At 36.9% G+C, this 22,193-nt stretch overlaps 1 protein-coding gene across 1 annotated transcript in view; it reads right to left on the bottom strand.

The window, feature by feature from the left end:
• ANKLE2 (ankyrin repeat and LEM domain containing 2) overlaps positions 1–21,849 on the bottom strand; it is a 33,362-nt gene extending 11,513 nt beyond the window's left edge. Inside the window, exons 1-6 of the mRNA XM_051972553.1 lie at positions 20,658–21,849; positions 8,069–8,539; positions 6,153–6,347; positions 5,328–5,521; positions 4,967–5,155; positions 3,517–3,639 (exon numbers count right to left, since the gene is read on the bottom strand). Of these exons, the coding sequence (XP_051828513.1) occupies positions 3,517–3,639; positions 4,967–5,155; positions 5,328–5,521; positions 6,153–6,347; positions 8,069–8,539; positions 20,658–20,952 (1,467 nt within the window). The 5' untranslated portion in view covers positions 20,953–21,849. The remainder of the gene's footprint in view (positions 1–3,516; positions 3,640–4,966; positions 5,156–5,327; positions 5,522–6,152; positions 6,348–8,068; positions 8,540–20,657) is intronic.
• Positions 21,850–22,193: the final 344 nt, after the last annotated feature.

Genomic DNA, 22,193 nt, shown 5'->3' on the forward strand with positions numbered 1-22,193 from the left:
CTGATGCAATTTTTTTCCCACAATTACTCTTGCTAACTGTATTTCTCTCATTTATTCTATTCTCTTCTTTTACTCTGTCCCTTCTAACCCTTTTCTCACAATCTACCCTCCCTTTTATGCCCTTCTCCCCCTCTTTTTTATCCCCTTCCCCATCTATTTTCCTTCAGAGTAAGATTGACTTCTATAACCAATTAACTCTGTAATTCCCTCTGGAACAACTCAATCTTGAATTATTTAAGCGTATACTTGATTATGACACTAATAAACCTGTCATAATTACACACCATACTTTCTTTTACATGATTACCTAATTCTTTTTTTTCTTTTCCATTAAATAATTAAAGGTGCTCCCCAACTTCCACCCCTTTAGCTTCTTTAAGTTTGTTCTGTTTTTGTTTTTTCCCCCATTTTCTGTACTTTTTGCTCAAAAGGATTTCTTTCCCTTTTCTTTGCTAATTCTCTTCCATATTTTATTTATTCCTTATTTCATGTTTTTATGCTTACTTATTCCTTCTTTAGTCACTTTTTGTTCTTCAAGGAATTAAAGTTTGTAAAATACTAATTTTGAGATCCTGCTTCTAAATAATTTCTTTGTTATTTCCTTTAGATCTTGCCCCCTTCCTCATTTTATCCATTGCAGTTCACTCTTAGAATCATCATTTCCTTGCAGGAAGTAATTAGGATAGAAATTTTGTTCCATATAATAGTCTGTCCCTGACAAAGCAAACCAATTCTATCCTTTGTCCTTTCTGTGATCATTTTCTTTCCAATTTGCCATGGAATCTCTTTTCTGGACCACCTAATCTTCCCATGATGCCAACCTTCCCCCAGAATTCTTTTCACAGGGGCACACTCTCCCTGAAGAGTCTCTCAAGGCACCAAATTCCTGAATGTTACACTCACTGTGAGTCATCCTTCCCTTTGGTGCTATAAAGGTGAGCCTATGGCGGTTTGGGCCTGTTCCATTTTTATTGGATCTTTTATTCCTTTGTGTACAAGAAATCTTGTAATGGTCTGTCATTCTTTATGTCTTCTTTTTAATTCAACAGGTATCTTTCGTTTTTTAAAGTCTCTATAAAGATGGGATAATTTCATTATTTGTGCTTCCTTAGAAGTTGTATTTATTTACCTCTCATGAAGCAGAAAAAAAGCAATTTAATTAAAGAAAGCTTGGCAAGTAATACCAAAGTATTTAAGTAGGGGGACAAATTATAGAAAAGATCTTCAAAGAATTTTCTAAAAAGCAGTGAATTTTGAATTAAGAGAGTTTGAGTTAAAATTCCCTATCTATTCTTTTATACCAGTGGCATGTCACTTAACCTTGCTCAGCCTCAGTTTTCTCATCTGTAAAATGAAAGGAGTAGACAAAAATGGATTCTCAGATCTCTTCTAGCCCTACATCCATGATCTTATGATATACAAATATAGAGGTTAGAATGAAGACTAAGAAAGTCACCAGATTGGAACAAGTAAACATAAAGGAGATCCCTTCTAAAGATGATACAATTATGAGGGCATAAAGGATCAATTCACAAAGTCTTTAAAGAAAGAAAATATAGAAAAAGTGCAAAAAAAAAAAGTCTGGATCTTATTAAATACTTGAAATGTGATATTGAGAATATCAACAACACTGACCTACACACCCACTTTGCAATTTATACAGAATATTTCCAAGTCTCTTGTACATATGCATCAAGGCTGCTTTGAGGAGGATCTTCATAGGGAACAGACAGGCTTTCCAAATGATATAATCTGTAATATTAGTAATTACAACTAAAAAGTAATAAAATCATTTGTCCAATAAAATTAAAAAAAATAAGATCACATCTTTACCATTTAAAAATGTATTGAAATATGTTGAGAAAAGGATGCTTATTTTTTGATTGTCAAAAAAAATTTTGATTCAGATGCTACCTTTTAAAGGCTCTCTTCTAACATGGCATCCATCTCTCATTCATACATTAAAATGACCTAAGATACCCTGAAAAGATCTAACAACTGAAATAAGTTCATTTGATGACTTTGATCATAAACACTGGGGCAGCTAGGTGGCTGAGGGAATAAAGGCACATTTTTGCTTCTCTTCACAGCCCAACTTTAGTATCATTTCTTCTATCAAGAAAACCTTCCCTCATTCTCTAACTAGAAAACGAGTCAGTCCTCTTTCTCCAATTTTCTATTCACATACCTATCTTTAGCCCCCTATTATAGTAAGACTGCCCCCCATCAACCCCACACTTTTCTCTTCAATCTCAACCTGTATCCTGACAATATACCCTATTGCTACATTCATGCTCATATCTCCTTCTTCAAAAACCCTCACTTATTCCTCCCTTTCTATTACTTGTGGTTAGTTTCTGCCCTTTGTGGCTAAACTCCCTGAAAAAACTATCTGTACCAATTGCCTCCACTTTCTTTCCTCTCACATGCTTCTTAACCCCTTACAATATGGCTTCCAACTTCATCACTGAAACTACACCCTCTTCAAACTTACCAAAGATCTATTAGCTGTCTAATCCAGAGATCTTTGCTCAACCCTCATTCTCATCCTTGACTCTGTCACTATGGGTTACATGCTGTGGATCATCCTCTTCTCCTTGAGGATGGTCTTGTGCTTTTCTTCATGTCCCCAGCCCTCACCTGCACACAGAAGATGCTTAATAAACAGCTGATTGATATTCTCTTCTCTCTAGATTTCTGTCTGGTTTCCCTCCTCCACATCCTCGAACCGAGGTGTTCCTCAGGGCTCTGTCCTGGGACCTCTTCTCTACTCTCTACTACTCTTGACTGTCATCTGCTCCCATAGTTCTGAAATCTATCTAATCGGCCCTAATTTCTCTGCTGACCTTTAGTGTCCCATATCCAATTGCCTAGGAGGCACCTCAAACTAGATGTCTCACAGACATTAAAAAAAAAAAAGTCCAAATCTAAACTCCATCCCCTGGCCTTCTGATTAGAGGGGGGAGCGAGGAGGCTGAGGGAGCAATGGTGTTAAAGGTTACAAATGATAAGCTTGTCCTGGGAAGGGCAGGTTGTTCCATGGAGTTGAAACCAAATAGGGCTGCAGATGCAAAACAGTATGAGCCACTCCACATATATAACATACACATATTAATGTTTAGCACTATTTACTCTATACATTTCTTATTTGTGTAGAGTTGCTTGCTTGTCATCTCCAGCATTAGAGAGTGAGCTCCTTGAAAGAAGGGACTCTTTTTTCCATTTCTTTTTTAGCACAGGGTAGGAGCCTAAAAATGTTTTTTGACCGAATGACAGATAGAAGAGGCTCCTTTTTATTTCTGTACCCATATTACTTGATAAGTACCTAAATACAGAAGGCATTTCATTCTGAAGCACCTAATATAATAACAGTATGGATACCTCAGTGCCATCAATCACCAAGAATGGAAAATATTCAGTATATGTCCTACAAAAAGCTTCATATACCAAAAACAGTTCATGATCAGGTTCACAAATAACATTGCAATTAATTATTAAATTTAATGGTTTACTTACATCTTCAGGAGTTTGTAAATATTTGTTTCTCCGATTTTTTATAACACCAGGGTGTGAAGAAAGTACATTGACCACATCTGCGTTCCCAAATTTGCAAGCAAAATGCAAAGGAGTATCATTTGCCTAAAATAAAGACAAAGGCAGATTTTAGCATTTCCACTTATACATTGTTTCATGGAGTTGTTATAAGAATAATGTAATGTTAAAATGCCATATAATAGACGTGTAACTCATGACAAGTTAGTCAATAAATATTGATAAACTAAAGAATAGTGTAAATTCAAGAAACAAAGTTTAGTGATAATTATAAAGATAGGACATAACTTAATGTTCTAATACTCTGAAAAGGTTTCTGGTATGACTCTTTTCCTGCTAATAATTCTTTCTCCATTTAATAGATTCAACAATGAAAGAATCAAGAGTTAACCAGCACTTTACCAGAAAACTCCAGGATGGAAATTTTTTTTATATTATCCCAAAGCAAATGTAAGCCCCAAAAACCTGCTCCTATACTGAAATTAACTGAAATGAAGACAAACTTTGTGGGGAATAATTCCTGGAGTTACAAAAATAAGTTGCTACTCCTGCGGGGAGGTTTTGTGGAGCAATGTTAAATTACCATCACATGTAAAGCGTTATTTGTGTAAGGCCCTGACCTTTTATTCAATTTTACATCTTTTAAAGAAGAACAAAGTAATATTTTCCTAGAAATCCTATGAGCTAGAGCAACACAAATTTTCAATGGATCTTCCAAATCATTCTTTTAGAGAACTACAGATGATGAAACCGCTTCCACTAATGCAGACTAGCCCCCACTCTGTACTTGATAGTCTCAGAGTTTTTCAGCAAAGAATCATGTACATGTCTGAGGCAGGGCAATGAGTCTGAGGCACTCCTGAATTAACTCCTCTTGACAAAATATTTTTGTTAACTGACATGACATCTCATGATATGAGAGATGTCATCTCTCAACATGGTAAATCCTAGCATACAATTGTTATAAATGAAAAGTTCATCAAAGATAACAATACTACTTTTCTACATTTTCTAGCATCTGCTTACAAAAATCATTATTATTGTGCATGTGAAATGCCCTCTCTCTTTTCCCAGCCTCCTTGAATGTTACCTTTCTTCCAAGTCCTCCCCCAATCCTTCTTGTAGCCACCTTTCCTGCAAAAGATCTGCTTCGCCAGTAAGCTGGTAATTCATCTGGTACTTGCCAGTTACCTTTTCATGTGCCCACATCCTGTCTCCCCAACTGTACTATAAAATCCTTAAGGACAGAGACAGCATTTTATCTTATTCATCACACACTTTACAATATGGAGAAACAAAGTAGCATACAATAAACATTTAACAATCAGTAATGGGCACTCAATAAATATGTTCCTACAGAAAACAAGATTAGTTTTTGTTTTATAAAAGATAATTGAAAAAAGGGCAAACTCACCATTTTGTCAGGATTGTTAAGATAAAGGTCAACAATATATCGAATACGGTTCTGCAACATGACCTCATTATCATCCGGATACATAAGTCGCATAAAGTTAGGATTTTCCAAAGTGTCTAAAATCAATTGGCAAATACGAGCCTGATTCTTTTTGGTGGCTGCATGCATGACATTGTACCTACATCCTTCCTGAAACAAAATTGCACATTATATGTCATCTGAAACTTAAAACAAGTACCCCTCATTTCACTGTAAATGCACCAATTTCTCATCATTGCAATAGGTGATAAGAGATCACTCATTTTTATATTCAAAGCCTTCATGGTTTATTTGATGATGTCCATGATGAAAACAGACTCACATGTACTATTGTTGGGTTGTCCCCTGAACCAATCAGGTAGCGTGGGTTATTCCAGATAAGTTCTGAAAACATAGCTTCATCTCCCTTCTCCACGACATTCCGGAGTCTGGCAGTCAGGTCTTGTGTACGAGGGCTTTTAAAACTGTTTGCTCGCTCCTTGTTAACTGACTCCGACTCAGGTGAGCCTAAACCATCTATCATCAAAACACAAAATTGAGTATTCCAAAATACTCCCTTTGGATTTGGTTTCCAAATTGGGGAGGAAATCCCATAATAAGTATAAACATTAAATATTTGTTATTTTATTTTATTAAAAATAAATATTAATAAATACTATTTCCTTTATGTATAATGTGTCCAGCTGTTTGTGACATAAAATGTTGTCATGTAAACCATGTCTATCTCAAGGTAGAAGCTACCCTTCAGACCAGTCCTCTCAGGCCCTCCCTTCTGTCTACTCCACAACAGGCCCAGCTCATGGTAGATGACAAGCAAATACAAGAATGGGGGCCACTTCTCTAATAGGGTCACACAACAGCTCTGTAGGAGAAGAAGGAAAAGGTCTCTCTTTTTATGATAGGTAATCAGATAACTAAGGAATTCCAACTAAGGATCCCAACTAGGATTACAGAACCTAGCTTATCCTTCTCCTACAGATTTAGGATTAGAAACCACTCTGTTTAGCTCCAAAGAATATGGCTGTTGATCAGGATACCTATTTATTGAAATATGGAAAATCATTACAACATACCAGGAAAGAGAATTTCAAATATTTCTAAGTTAAAGCCAGGATTTTAAAAGATAAATAGGAAAGGTCTTACCTACCTTGATTAAAAAATGGTACCGTTTTCACTGGAGAGAGAGGAAAGCAAGTTTTGCTTGGAGATGGAAAATAATCAGAGATTCCCATAGCAAACTTCTCAGCATCTTCTCTGTTTGAGAAAGCTTTAAATCGGGACCCTTTGTTCATTTTGACAACTTGCAAAGCTTCCTTCTTGTCCTCATAAACATGAATTCTTTCTAGAAAAGAAAACATGGACTTTCTAAGAGGAAATACCACAATCTAGAACCTAATTCATTCTTTAGCAGCCTTCAGTTTTTAATAAAATTTTTCTTAAAATTAGCCTCCTGGTTTTCCTCTGAAATTTCATTTTTTCCTCAGCAAGAAAAAAGGCCCTACAAAAAGAAAGCCTGGGCTACTTGTTAATGAGATCTTAGGCAAGAAAAAACAAAATGTCTTTAAGGTCTCTTCTCTATAAAATGAAAAAAATTGAAGATAATCTCCACTAGCTCTAAGGTTATGATCCTGTAAGATTAAATGCCTGTGACTCTTCAATCCTACTTATGGTCTCATAGCCTTAATTCTTGACAGATCCACAGTGGCATTAGATGACACATTTTACTTCATCATAGACCTAGAAAGCAGGCTTTGCTATTTGTTTAGATTTCATAGGTACAGAAGATAAGTAAACTCTCTGGTTGCCATACTTACACAGTATGATCTCCTTTTTAGGAGAAGATGATAGGAGGAAGATTTGGTTCACGTTGTTAGTAAGAGTATGAAAAGATATTTTTCTCTCCTATAAATATATTTTAGTACTTAGTCCTAAAATAAAATATTTGATTATAAGAATGTACAATCTCATCATTTGATCCCATCTCTGGTAAAGCCAAGGCCACCTACCCTATTGCCTTAGCTAGGTGTTGGAGATACAAAAACTAAAGAGTTCCCAGTCTCAAGGAGCTTACATAGTTCATCACTATTTTTTACTCAAAAATGTGTTGTTTGCCCTTGGGGATGAAGTACAAAAAAAAAAAAAAAAAAAGAGTCCCTTTCTTTACCTCCTTTTATCAATTATCACTTTTAACATCCCCAGAAAAACCACCTTGCCCACCCACCAAAACATGACACATGATTCAAAAAAAGATGAAGGAGCTCAATGGAATAAAGGCATAGAGATGAAGGTATTCTCTTATACTTCTTTTTCTTTTCCTTGATCAAATCACTTCTCAATCTTGTTAAAAGAAGTGTTTTGAACATGAGAATAAAAGAGCTCAGAGATTTTAGAGCTGGCAAAGTCCTCCAAAGGCATGGCATGTGTAACCATGTTATTTTACAGCAGCAATGAGGTCCAGAATGGTTCAGTGATCTGCCTAAGATATCCTGCAAGAAGGAGACAGCAGAGCCCTAATCTGAAATTCCAGCTTCCTTTCCACTGGTTTGTGCTAACCCAGATGCCAATCATCAGCTGCATCAGCTAAATAAATTAACTCATGGCAAAACTTCTCAACAAAATAACTAGAACTTTTCATAGAGTTGATTACAATGGGATTTTCCAAAATTCTTTCTTGGGTGGTCTTTTAAGGAGCCCAACTTTTAATGTTTTATATTTATTGGAAAAATAACCATACAGGATTTATAATCAAATAATTTATCTTGTCCTAAATGACTAGTTTAATTCTATATCAAGCTTTCAGCTAATAATCAATTAGGAGAGAGAAGAGCTATCATTAAAAAATGCTGAAATAAATGATAGATTATACAATGATTTATCTTAAATGAAATCTAAGTTTCCTATTTTATCTTCTCAGTAATCTTTTACTAATTATTTATCCACTCTACAATACTGCACTTTTAAGAAAATTTTAAAAAATAACTCAAAAGGAAAACCACATATCAGAAGATCTTACAAAAGGAAAAGGTTATTTTTGTTAATGAAATAGAAATGCTTAAAAATTACCATTTCTGACATCATCAGAAATTATATATACTCCATAGTATGGAGGAGGACCTTTGGATGGCACTGATACATCTTTTTGTGAGTCACTATCAGCCATACCACCAAGTGGCACAGAGCAGGTCTTATGAATTAAAGCATCCTCTTCTGGAGGATTCAAACCCAAGTTATAGCCAAAATCTTTGTCTTCAGGTAAGCTGCTATGCTTTGCCAGGTTTACCACAGTAGATTCCAAAGTCTGTTCTGTTTGATTAATAGCAACATTTTTCGAAGCCTGATCTGGAGGGGAGAAAAAAACTTCTTCAACTCCTCCTTGTTGTTTCAGCAAAGCTCGAGCCAGTTTTTTTTCACAAACGGATCTTGTTGTCAATGTAATAGGTCCACACTTGAATCCAGCTTTCTGAATTTCTTCTTTAAGATCATCTGGATTCAGATTTTTTAATCTGGCCAAAATAACATCCATTGATAGTTTACCTAGGGACAAGATGACAAAAATTACACAAGTTGAAAATATGCCTTTTTTGTCTGCTGACTATAACACTTTATCATTTTGAAATATTAACTTCTATTTCCTACTTGAAACACAAAATAACAATCAATAAATTCATTGGGGTTCTGTTTATCTTATTAAGAAAGCCATAACTTTTAGATGTCTCCTTTTTTACAATGTGCATGTTGGTTCAAATTTTAGGCATATAAAATTTAAGCTAAATTTGGTTTTATCTATTCAATATTGTTCATTTATTCAGTGATCAGCTAAATGCCCACTACATATATGGCAAGTTAAAAAGGACACTTAAAGATCATCTCTTTCTGCTTTATCATTTTATAGATTAGAAAACAAACTCATAAAGATTGACATTGACAAAGCTGAAATTAAAAACCAGATTACCCTTATGTCAAGATCACTGAAACTCTACTACAAAATAAAACCACTGAACTGCTTAAACAGCCTTAAGAATCAAGACTTGTAACTCAAATTCTTCCTCTGATAACTACCAACTGTATGACCATATGAGTCACTTAACTTCTCAATATCCTCAATCAAATCTTTAAGACCATAAGTTATCTAATTTTAATATTGTTAAAAAGTTTTTGTACAAACAAAATTAATGCAGACAAGATTAGAAGGGAAGCAATATATTGGGGAAACATTTTTACATTCAAGAGTTCTGATAAAGGCCTCATTTCTAAAATATACAGAGAACTGACTCAAATCAACCAATCAATAAACATTTATTAAACAGGCATTGTGCTGAGCTCAAGAGATTCAAAAAGGGGCTAAAAACAGTTTCTGACAATCTATAAAGTAAGCTATGTGCAGAATAAATAGGAAATAATTAACAAGAAAAAGATCATAAAATTAAAAGAGAGTGGGGAAGGCTTTTAGTAAAATATAGGATTTCTGAAGGAAGTCAGAGAAATCCATAGTCTGAGCAGAGGAAGAAGAGAATTCAAGGCAGAATTCTGAGAAGAGGCAGAGATTGCATGGAACTAAGAGATGAAGTTGTTTGTTCCTGGAATAGCAAGGAAGCCAGTATCCTGAATGGAAGAGTAGATTTCAGACAGTAAGATATAAGAAAACTAGAAAGATAAGGGAGGGCCAAGCCGAGGATTTGTATTTGCTCCTAAAGGATATAGGAAACTAGTGGAGTTTAAGAGATAACAGGACTGGACCTGGGCTTTAGGAAAACCCAGGCAGGTAGCCTCAAGACATAATGAATGCTATATTTCAATAGTTCAGCTATAAGGTGATAAAGACCTGCACCAAGGTGCTGGCTACATTAGAGGCTAATCAGAAGGGAATTATTTGAGACATGGTGAAAAGGTGACATCAACAGGCACTAAGCAACAGACTGGCTATGGGTGATGAAAAAGAGTAAGATGTCAAGGATGACAACTAGGTCCCTAAGGCACTGGAAGGATGGGGCTGTCCTCTATAGTAATAGAAGGGGAGAACTTGAGGGAAGGGGAGGAAGATAATGAGTTCCACATATATGCAGACATAGATATGAATTGCTAATGATATTGGTGAAAGGATTTTCCACACTAGGAATTCCTTACACCAATAAAATCATAGGTTTGAATTATATATCCACCCCCCCAAAATATTAATCATAATTCTTTTTTAAAAATGCTTTTTGAATATAAAATTTTAAACAAGTAGTCAGGAATGACTGCCAATTTCCCAGATTTTCAACTGAGTGCTAGTACTAAATTATTTACTATACTGTCTGAAAATGTTTTTCTAAAAAGTAATAACTCTAGATAAAAACATACCCTAAAGTCAAAAGATCTAGGAGTATAATTTGTTTTTGGTTAATTAAATTCAAATAAATGCTGCTCAATAGAACCAAACATGATATATATCTAAATTTCAGGATTCTAGTTAGGTCTTTCCTTTACTGATACTTAAACTTAATTCCCAGGCTATTAACATTGAAGAAAATATAAAAAGAAACTGAAGGAATTAATACAGGTAAAAAGAAAACAAAAGTATCACTTTTTGCAGATAATATGATGGTCTACTTAGAGAACTCTAGAGTCAACTAAAAAACTAATTGAAAAAACTTGTTTGCCAAGGTTGTGTGACATAAGGTAAAACCATCTAAATCATCATTGATATTTCTGTATATCCATCCAGAAAAGATACCAAGAAAAATTACACTTAAAATATAGATAACATAAAAGCATTTGGGGATCTACTTGCCAACTATACAAAGACAACTAGAAAACACACTTTGTAATAAATAAGAGATGGAAAACAAGTAGTGAAATATTGTTCACGGGTAGACAAAACTAATATAATAAAAATGACAATACTATCTAAGTTAATTTGCTTATTCATTGGTATATCCAACTATCAAAAAATTACTATCCAATAGCTAATTTTTTTTATATTGTTAAAAAGTTTTTGTACAAACAAAACTACTGCAGACAAGATTAGTAGGGAAGCAATACATTGGGGGAACATTTTTACATTCAAGAGTTCTGATAAAGGCCTCATTTCTAAAATATACAGAAAACTGACTCAAATTTATAAGAATTCAAGCCAATCTCCAATTAATAAATAGTCAAAGGATATGAACAGTTTTCAGATGAAAAATTGAAACAATTTCTAGTCATATAAATCACTATTGATAAGAGACAAGCACTATTGATAAGAGACAACTCTGAGGTATGACAAATGTGGGAGGGGATGTGGGAAAATTGGGACAATAATACATTGTTGGTGAAATTGTGAATAGACCCAGTCATTCTTGAGAGCAAATTGGAACTATGCTCAAAAAGTTATGTAACTGTGATACCCTTTGACCCAGCAGTGTTTCTGCTGGGCCTACATCCCAAAGAGATCTTAAAGGAGGAAAAAGGATTCACATGTGCAAAAATATTTGTAGCAGTCCTTTTTGTAGTGGTAAAAAACTGGAAACTGAGTGGATGTCCTTCTGTTGGAGAATGGCTGAATAAGTTACAATAATATGAATGTTATGGAATATTATTGTTCTACAAGAAACACTCAGCAGGATGGTATCAGAGAGACCTGGAGAAACCAACATGAACTTATGCTAAGTGAAATGAGCAGAACCAGGAGATCATTATACATGACAACAACAAGATTATAAGATAATCAATTATGATGGATGTGGCTCTTTTCAACAATGAGATGATTCAGGCTAGTTCCAATGATCTTATGATGAAGAGAGCCATCTACACCCAGAGAGAAGACTGTGGGAACTAAGTGTGAATCACAACATAGCATTTTCACTTTTACTGTTGTTTGCTTGAATTTTATTTTCTTTCTTATTTTTTCTTCCTTTTTGATCTGATTTTTCTTGTGCAGCAAGGTAATTGTATAAATATGTATGCCTATATTGTATTTACGTATATTTTTACCATGTTTAATATATACTAGATTACTTACCATCTAGGGGAGGGGGTGGGAAGAAGGGGAAGGAAATCAGAACACAAGGTTTGCAAGGGTAAATAGTGAAAAATTATCCTTGCATATATTTTGAAAATAAAAAGCTTCAATAAAAATTATTTTTTAAAATTACGAGTCAGCTAATTAATAAGAAATCAAGCCATTCTCCAACTGATAAATGGTCAAAGGATATGAACAGACAATTCTCAGATGAAGAAATTGAAACTATTTCTAGCCATATGAAAAGATGTTCCAAGTCATTATTAATCAGAGAAATGCAAATTAAGACAACTCTGAGATACCACTACACACCTGTCAGATTGGCTAGAATGACAGGGAAAGATAATGCGGAATGTTGGAGGGGATGTGGGAAAACTGGGACACTGATACATTGTTGGTGGAATTGTGAATACAGCCAGCCGTTCTGGAGAGCGATTTGGAACTATGCTCAAAAAATTATCAAACTCTGCATACCCTTTGATCCAGCAGTGTTACTACTGGACTTATATCCCAAAGAGATTTTAAAGAAAGGAAAATGACCTGTATGTGCAAGAATGTTTGTGGCAGCGATCTTTGTAGTGGCCAGAAACTGTAAACTGAGTAGATACCCATCAATAGGAGAATGGCTGAATAAATTGTGGTATATGAATATTATGGAATATTACTGTTCTGTAAGAAATGACCAGCAGGATGATTTCAGAAAGGCCTGGAGAGACTTACATGAACTGATGCTGAGTGAAACGAGCAGGACCAGGAGATCATTATATACTTCAACAACAATACTATATGATGATCAATTCTGATGAACGTGGCCTTCTTCAACAATGAGATGAACCAAATCAGTTCCAATAGAGCAGTAATGAATTGAACCAGTCACATCCAGCAAAAGAACTCTGGGAGATGACTATGAACCACTACATAGAATTCCTAATCCCTCTATTTTTATATGCCTGCATTTTTTATTTCTTTCACAGGTTAATTGTACACTATTTCAAAGTCCGATTCTTTTTGCACAGCAAAATAACTGTATGGACATATATACATATATTATATTTAACATATACTTTAACATATTTAGCATGTTTTGGTCAACCTGCCATCTGGAGGAGGGGGTGGGGGAAAGGAGGGGAAAAATTGGAACAAAAAGTTTGGCAATTGTCAGTGCTGAAAAATTACCCATGCATATATCTTGTAAATAAAAAGCTATAATAAAAATTTTTTTTAATTACTAGTCAGAAAAAAAATAACAAAATTCATCTGGAGGAACAAAATGTCAAGAGAATCAATGCCAAAAAAATGGGAAAGAAAGGGATCTAGCAATTCCAGATCTTAAACTAAATTACAAAGCTGCTATTATCAAAACAAGGATACTGGAGAAGACAAAAAGAAAGTGAGATCAGTGAAAAATATAAGGCACAAAGTATATAGAAGCAAAAAACCACAGTATTTGATAAATCCAGAGGTCCAAGCTATTAGGATAAGAGCTAACTAATTCACAAAAAAAAAAACTGTTCAGAAAACTGTAGTCTATCAGAAACAAGGTATAGACCAACACTTCACACCATATACTAAAATAAGTTCAAAACAGATATATGATTTAGATATAAAGAGTAACAAATTAGTGGAACATGGAAGAAATTACCTATCAAATCAATGGATAGGGAAGAGTCATGACTAAACAAGAAAGATGGAGGTAAAATGAGTAATTTTGCTTATATCAAATTAAAAGGTTTTATACAAACAAATCCAATGCAGCTAAAATTAGAAGAAAAACAGTAAGTAGGAAAAAAATCTTTGCAGCAAGTTTCTCTAATAAAGGTCTCATTTATTTTTAAATTTTAAATAGTATTTTATTTTCCAAATACATGAAGGGACAGTTTTCAACATTCATTTTTGTAGGACTTTGTGTTCTAAATTTTTCTCCCTCCTTAAGAAAACTAATAATCTGATATAGATTAAATATGTACAATATTTTTAAACATATTTCCATATTTGTCCTGTTGTGCCAAAAAAGATTTTTTTTTGACCAAAAGGAGGAAAAAACAGAGAGAGAAACAGGAGGCCTGGACTCCAGGCCCAATACTGGCACTAAATCCTTACATGATCTAGAAAGTAAACCATATGACTGGGTCTCAACTTCCTCATCTTCTAAACGAAAGTTAGATTAGATGATCTCTGGTCCCTTCTACTAGGTCTAAAATTTTGTAAAAAGCAATTTCCAGTTTAATATACAACAAATGCAATCTAATCTTTCCAGTTAAAAAGGGTAAAGGTCTTGAGAAATGCTTCTTTGTATTTTAACCATAGAAAAGGATTTATTTTTCTTTCTTTTTTATTCAGGCATCAAGAAGGTAAAGATTCTTAAAGTCTATAATTAGAAGAAAATGACAAAGATTAGAAGCAATTTTGAATGATGCCTGAAAAATTGCTAAAAACTATATATTATATTATATACATCATATACTATATATACATATATAGTACCTATATAAATCTATGTAGCCCAAGGAAAAATTAAAAAAAAAAAAAAAGAAAAAGAAAATTATCCATCCGTACAAGAAATATTTACATAGCAGTTTTTTTTTTTTTTTCCCTTGCTGTGTCAAAGAACCAGAAACTAGGTACTCATCACCTGGAAAATAGCTGAATAAAAATTACAGCTCTGTGAATATAATAGAATATTATTAAATACTATTAAGACTGCAAGAAATGATGAAGGGGAAAGAGAGTTTCAGAGAAATCTAGGAAGCTTTACTAAAATGAAACAGAATGACCTAAGCAGAAACAAGAGATTTACATAATAACTAACTCCCATTCCTCCCACATGAAAATCCCTATGGAACTCCAGGGTTTTCAGCCTCCAGTTTAAATAGTAAATGCCTGCAGCCTACTAAGAGTGATCCAGAAATAGGTGCCTGGCCCCAGTTTCAACATTTTTGTCAATGACTTAGACAAAAGTATTGATGGCATACTTAAAACTTGCAAATGTCACAAAAGTAAGGACAACTTCTAATTATATATAACACTTTAAAGTTTGCATAGCACTTGCCTCAAAAAGCACTTTGAGATAAGTAGAGTGTAAAAACATTATCTCCACTTGACAGATAAAGAAACAAACTCTTAAGGGATTAAATGCTTGGTCTTCAACTGCAAAGCAGTACAGTTATTTGTTTAGAGTACAGTCAAACTGAGCTACTTATTCTACAATTATTTGTTAGTTCAAGAAAATTAAAAGACTAAAAGGATGGGCCAAACTGAAGAAAACTTAAAAGAATGTTAAAATCAAAAACTCAAAGACAAAAAACACAAGTGACTACAGAACACGTGAAAACAACCAAATAGTATCATAAGATTGCAAATTTTATAAACCAAAAAACCCTGCTGTCATGTCTGGGCTTCTAGCTGGTGCAGCGCATAAAGCTGCTGATCAAGAGTCAGGATATCAAATCTAGCCTCAGATACAAATCTAGAGACAAATCTAGTCTCACAGCTCATTTAATTATGAGACTGTGCAAGTCACATAACTCTGGGTCTCAGTTTGCTCATCTGTAAAAATGAAGAAAATAACAAACCACTCCAGTAATCTCTGCAAATGGGATCAAAACAGTCAGACAACTGAAAAAAAACAAAAACAAAACTGAACAACAAAAACAAAAAGATGTTTGTCAGCACTAAGAAAAGCATGACCACCAGAAAGGACAATCCTACAATGCTTTACTCATCTGGACCATACTGATTATATCAACAACACTGTGGACACTCTGAAATGGATGATCAGGAGAAGGCCATGCTACAGGAAGCTCAGTTGAAGGACTTGGGTACTATGAGGTCTAAGAAGGAAAATGATGGTAGCTTTCAAGAATTTAAAAAGTTGTCATGCAGAAGACAGAATTAAATCTGTTATGCTTAGTTCTTTCTATAGGGCAGAATTTGGAACATAGGTGGCAGGTGCAGAGATACAAATTTCATATTAATAAGAGAAAAAAATTTCTAACAATTAGAATTCTGGAGAGAGGAAAGAATGGGTTGTCTGGCAGTGCTGGATTCCCCCCAACTAGAGAGCTTCAAGATTACTTGTAAAAGCTGTAGAGAGGGGGCTTGGTCAAATATACAAGATGGTTTAGATCCTCCCTAAGGGGATAAAAATGAGAATAAAATTAAAATTGCAAAAGTAATGAAAAAGAAAACTATTCATCATGACTAGGTAGAAAACATAATCCCAGAGGTGGTAATTCCCAAGCCACAGCAATTCAGTCTTTCTCTGTAATTGCCCCAATCACATTCTGGAAGGGTCACTGACAACAAGCCATCAAAATGAAAACTGGAATACCAAACCCTTCTGAGTGGCAAGACTATGTTACGCCAGTGATTAATTTCTTCTTTTTTTTTTTTAATATATTTTTATTTTATTTTATAATAACTTTATATTGACAGAATCCATGCAAGGGTAATTCTTTTACAACATTATCCCTTGCACTCGCTTCTGTTCCGATTTTTCCCCTCCCTCCCTCCACTCCCTCCCCTAAATGGCAAGCAATCCTATATATGTTAGATATATTGCAGTATATCCTAGATACAATATATGTTTGCAGAACTGAACAGTTCTCTTGTTGCACAGGGAGAATTGGATTCAGAAGGTATAAATAATCCGGGAAGAAAAACAAAAATGCAAGCAGTTTATATTCATTTCCCAGTGTTCTTTCTTTGGGTGTACTTTGGATCCACTTCCATCAGAATACATCCTCATACAATATCGTTGTTGATATATAATGATCTCCTGGTTCTGCTCATTTCACTTAGCATCAGTTCATGTAAGTCTCTCCAAGCCTCTCTGTATTCATCCTGCTGGACAATAATATTCAATAACATTCATATACCACAATTTACCCAGCCATTCTCCAATTGATGGGCATCCATTCAATTTCCAGTTTCTAGCCACTACAAACAGGGCTGCCATAAACATTTTGGCACATACAGGTCCCTTTCCCTTCTTTAGTATTTCTTTGGGTTATAAGCCCAGAAGTAACGCTGCTGGATCAAAGGGTATGCACAATTTGATAACTTTTTGGGCATAATTCCAGATTGCTCTCCAGAATGGTTGGATTCCTTGGATTAATAAATTAATAATTAATAAAATAATGGTTGGATTGTTCCACCAACAATGCATCAGTGTCCCAGTTTTCCCGCATCCCCTCCAACATTCATCATTACTTTTTCCTGTCATCTTAGCCAATCTGACAGGTGTGTAGTGGTATCTCAGAGTTGTCTTAATTTGCACTTCTCTGATCAATAATGATTTGGAACACTCTTTCATATGAGTGGTAATCGTTTCAATTTCATCATCTGAAAATTGTCTGTTCATATCCTTTGACCATTTATCAATTGGAGAATGGCTTGATTTCTTATAAATTTGAGTCAGTTCTCTATATATTTTGGAAATGAGGCCTTTATCAGAACCTTTACCAGTGATTAATTTCATACTGAATCATTTGACAGTGACTCCACTCTCCAATATCTTGAGAACACATCTTCATTATGACATAGTTAGACTCTGGCCAATTCTATGCAGCTGAGGCTAAGATTTATTTATCCAGCTACTTTACCCCTCTTACTGATCTCCCCCCAAGTCTCCAGTTGCCTATCAAATATCTCAAACTACTTATTTGTCAGATAATCTTAATCTGATATCTGTCAGAAATCTTAAAATCAACATGTCTTAAGACAATTCATTCAGTCTTCCTCCTCTCCCTGCAATCCTCTTTTTTCTAACTTGCATTATTGACTGTCAAGGAAATTACCATTCTCCCAGTCACCCCAAACTTGCAATTTAGGTCTCATTCTCCGATCCTCCCCCATCCAATCTGTTGCTGAAGCCTATAGAATTTAAGTTCTAAATAACTTTCCTACGCACCCTTTCTCTCCTTTGACATTGCTACTCAGCATTCTGATATCTGGCCAATTACAATAGCCAATCCATTACACACTCAGTTAGTAAAATGACCTTTCCGCACAGGGCTGACCAGGGCATTCTACCCTCTACTCAATAAATTTCACTGGTTCTCTATAACTAGGATCAAAAATAAAACCTTCTATTTGGATTTTCAAGGTTTTCATAACCTGGTCCCTAACTCTTTTCGATCTTCTCACACCTTATTCCCCTAGAACACTCTATAATCAGGTGACTCTTGTGAGACACTCTAACAAGACACTCCCTCTACAACCCAGCATTTTCACTGGCAATTTCCCCGGCCTAGAATTCTCTTCCTCCTCACTTCTGACTTCTCTGACTTCCTTCAATTCTCAGCTAAAACCTCAATATTTTTTGAGGAGATTTTTTTCCAATCCACCTTAATATTAGAGCCTTCCCTCTGAGTTTATCTGAAATTTGTCCTGCATCTATATTGTTTATCCTTAGTTGTTTGCAAGCTGTTTCTCCCTTTAGATAGTGAGTGAGCTCCATGAAGGTAAGGCCAATTTTTGCCTTTCTTTACAAACCCAGTGCTTGACACTTAGTAGCAGTTTAATCAATGTTTGTTGATTTGGCATCCTGTCTCCAGTCCCTCTTTCATCATGCTTCCAGACCAACATTCCAGCTCTATCTCATACTATTCTCTGCTCTCACAAGAAAAAAAATACTGCTATAAATATTTTGGGGACTTTCTTCTGATCCATGGCCTCCTGGGGGAGGTCTAATAATAGAGTCTCTGTTAAAGAATATAGATCTTTTGTCACTATTTGCCTAATTCCAAAATGCTTTAGCTCCATCAACAATGCTTTAATGTCCCTATCTTCTTACAAATCTTCCAACATGGACAATTCTCAGCTTTTGTTATCTCTGCCAAGTTGCAAAGTGAGGGAAAAATCTTCAGGGTTGTTGTGATTTACGTTTCTTATAAATGAGCATGCTTGCATGTGGTCAATAGTGTGTAGTTTCTATTTTTAAAACTGTTCAGTAGAAAAAAAAAAAGTCAAATTCTGACTCAGGCACTCAACACTTACTAGCTGTGTGACTCTGGGCAAGTTACTTAACCCCATTGCCTCCCAAAAGAGAGAGAGGAAAAAAAAAAAGCTTTAGCATTCCTAAGAAAAAGACCAAAGTTGAATAGACAGTCTTGACATTCAAATACAAAATTCAAGAGAAGCATAAAAAGGTAAATAAGAAAGGGAAATCAAAAGGGTCTAAATAAGGTAAAACCTGTTCATATTCCTACAAGGGAAGATGACACTTGTCTCATTTTTATTTTCTCATTATTATGGCAGTTAGGAGGAGCTTGTGAGTGTGGTAGAAGGGGTAAACTATCTCACATAAAAGAAGCAATAAAATGCTTTTACAATGGAGGGAAAGATGGAAGAAAAGAGAGTGGGGGACGATTTAATCTTCCTTTTCTCTGACCTGGCTCAGAGGGAATAGTATACACAATTAATTGGGTATAGAAATCTATCTTATCCTGCAGGAAAACAGGAGATGGAGAAGAGAAGGGAGTAATGCTTATAAAAGGGTGGGTCAGATTCGGGGAGGCAGAAGTCAGAAGGAAAACATTTTTTTGAGAAGGGACAGGTATAAGGATAGAGAGCCAAGAATAAATAGGGAGGATGCAGGATGGAGGAAAATATAGTTAACAATCATAACTGAAAAAAATTTTGAAGCAAGTTTCTCTGATGAATACCTAAGCTCTCAAATTTATAGAGAAATGAGTTAAATTTATGGGAATAAGAGTCATTCCCCAATTGATAAATGATAAAAAAAAAAAATATGAACATTCAGTTTTTGCATGAAGTAGTCAAAGCTGTATATAGCTTTATGAGAAATTGATTAGAGAAATGCAAATTACCCCAATCTGAGTACCTCACACCTAAAAAGACAGAAAAGGAAAACAACAAATGTTAGAGAGGATGTGGAAAGACTGAGACACTGATGTGCTGTTGGGGAAAAGTGAACAGATTGAATCATGGAGGAAAGTGACTTCTGCAATTCAGCTGCCTGAGCTCGAGAAGAGGCTAAAAAAGACCAATCTAGAGTCACACACAATACATCGAGCAAAACACTGGAATCCTGGTCTCCATCATCATCTTCTTCATCTCCTCGAACACATCAGGCCCTGCTTCCCCAACAGGGCAGAATGACAGGAACAATAATCCCATCCCCGGTTTGTAATTTTGCCAGCGAACGGAAACCCCCTCTAGCAATACGGATGAGCCACAGTGAGAGATCACCCAGCTGTTACCAGTCAGGGACAGCACTAGAACCTGGGCCAGCAGCCTCTACGATAAAGAGAATGAGCAAGACAACAAAGTGCTTATACGCTGCTCTGTGGTCTACAAAGCACTGCCTTTAGCTCACCTAATTTAACATTCCACTCGTTATTTTCTAACAGGTTTTTTCACCCAGGTAAGGAAATCTCGGCTGAGCCCTTTGCGGTTCTTAGCTGCCTCCAACGGAGGCCTAATGGACAACGGGTCCGCCCCGGGGAGGCCTGGGTTCGAGTGCCGCCTCGGGCACAGACACTGGGCCCGTCAGGCCAGAGCGGGAGCGAACGCTGAGGCCGCACGAGGATATTCCTCGATATGGAGACAACAAAATGAATGGTCGTTATTAGTATTGTTGTTATGCCTGGCAGAGGGCGCGTCGCAGAGGTGGAGGACCGCGGGGCCCGGTTCCTCCAGTCTCACCTGAGCGGAGGCCTCTAGGGGCCGGGGATGCAAGCCCGGGGTCTGGACTGGGAGCCGGGCCGGGGCCGGGAGCCGGGCCGAGGTCCGGACTAGGGCTGGGCTCAGAGCTGGGGTCGAGGCCCGGACCGGAGCTCAGGCAGACGCTGCCTCGATCTGGGCCGACGCCGTGGCGGATGGCTCCCGGCCACTGCTCCCGGAAGCGAACGAGACAGCGGACCAGCAGCACTACAGCCGACGCGCCCAACAGCTCCCAGGCCAGCGTCTGCCACTCGCCGGGCCCCTCGCCCCACCACATAGCCGCGCCCCCGCCCGGACGACGACGACAACGACAACGACAACGCCTCCCACTCGAGCTTCGGCTCCCGCTCAGTCTCCGGCCGCCTCAGCAGCGCCGGGGTCCTGCCCGGGCCCTCACGACGGCGGCTGCGCGCGCAGCCCGCCTGCCTCTAGCGCTGCCTGACAGAAAGAAGGTATTGAAGTCACGGGGTCCTCGGAGCGTCAGCCGCCCCCTCCTCGGATCGGGAAGACTACAGGGGGCGTCCAGTCAACTATACACAAACGAGGACCTAGAAATGCCCGAGGTATCCGAAACCACAGGCTCAACATTGGGCACCGGAATGCCAATGCGCACGCGCATCCGAGCCCCGCTCTCTCTCCTCCCGTCATCCTCAAGATCAAGTCCAAGTCCGCTAAGCGAGCTATCGTCTCCTCCCCTTTGAAGGGATTGGTGCGAGCCCTGCCCCACCCAGTCCAATGGAACCCGCCCCAGAATCTCCCACCCCACCTCACCTGCTTCCCCACCTCACCCCAGGCTTCCCACTTCCCCTCTCCCTTGTCATTTTAGCTCCTACGCGAGACTATCCACACACTCCCGAGTCTGCAAGTCCATGCCGAGTGCCCAGGCTGCACGTGCACTTCTGCCTGCCCCATAAGGCGGGATTCTGCAGCAGGGACCGCCCCTTCACCCAACGTCTGCATCCTTCTGCCGGAGGCTCCCTTGCAGCGTGAGCCTTTGCACCTAAGAAACTGACCCCTTCTGTAAGACCAGAGCTTGGTTTATTTCTGTGGTTGTTGATTATCTAGAAAGAGATGGAGAAATGTTCATGTACATACAAACTTTAAAACGCGTCCAGTGTGTCCACCCCACCCTCTCACCACGCCCATTATTAAACATTTACAGACTCACCCCGATTCAGACCATAATTATGACGAATGGTTTTTCTTTTGTATTTTGTCCACACCTATGTTTTTATTAGTATAAGGGAAATTCCTATGGCAGAAACTCCCTTTCCCGAGGAAGATCAGTCACACTTCTGCAACTCAGTCTTAGTAAAAAGTTGTGTGACTGTGATGTTTCCCAAGCCTTGCCTCTTTTAATTACAATGCTTTCTCTTTTAATTATTTCTTCTTTACCTTGTATATAGCTTGCTTTGAATCTAGTTGCTTGCACGTTGTCTCCTCCGTTAGCATGTAAGCTCTTTGAAGACAGGAATTGTCCTTTTTGTCTTTTTGTATTGTATTTTGTGCCTTGTACAG

This window comes from Antechinus flavipes, chromosome 1, assembly GCF_016432865.1.
Source record: "Antechinus flavipes isolate AdamAnt ecotype Samford, QLD, Australia chromosome 1, AdamAnt_v2, whole genome shotgun sequence".
Classification (NCBI taxonomy): domain Eukaryota; kingdom Metazoa; phylum Chordata; class Mammalia; order Dasyuromorphia; family Dasyuridae; genus Antechinus; species Antechinus flavipes.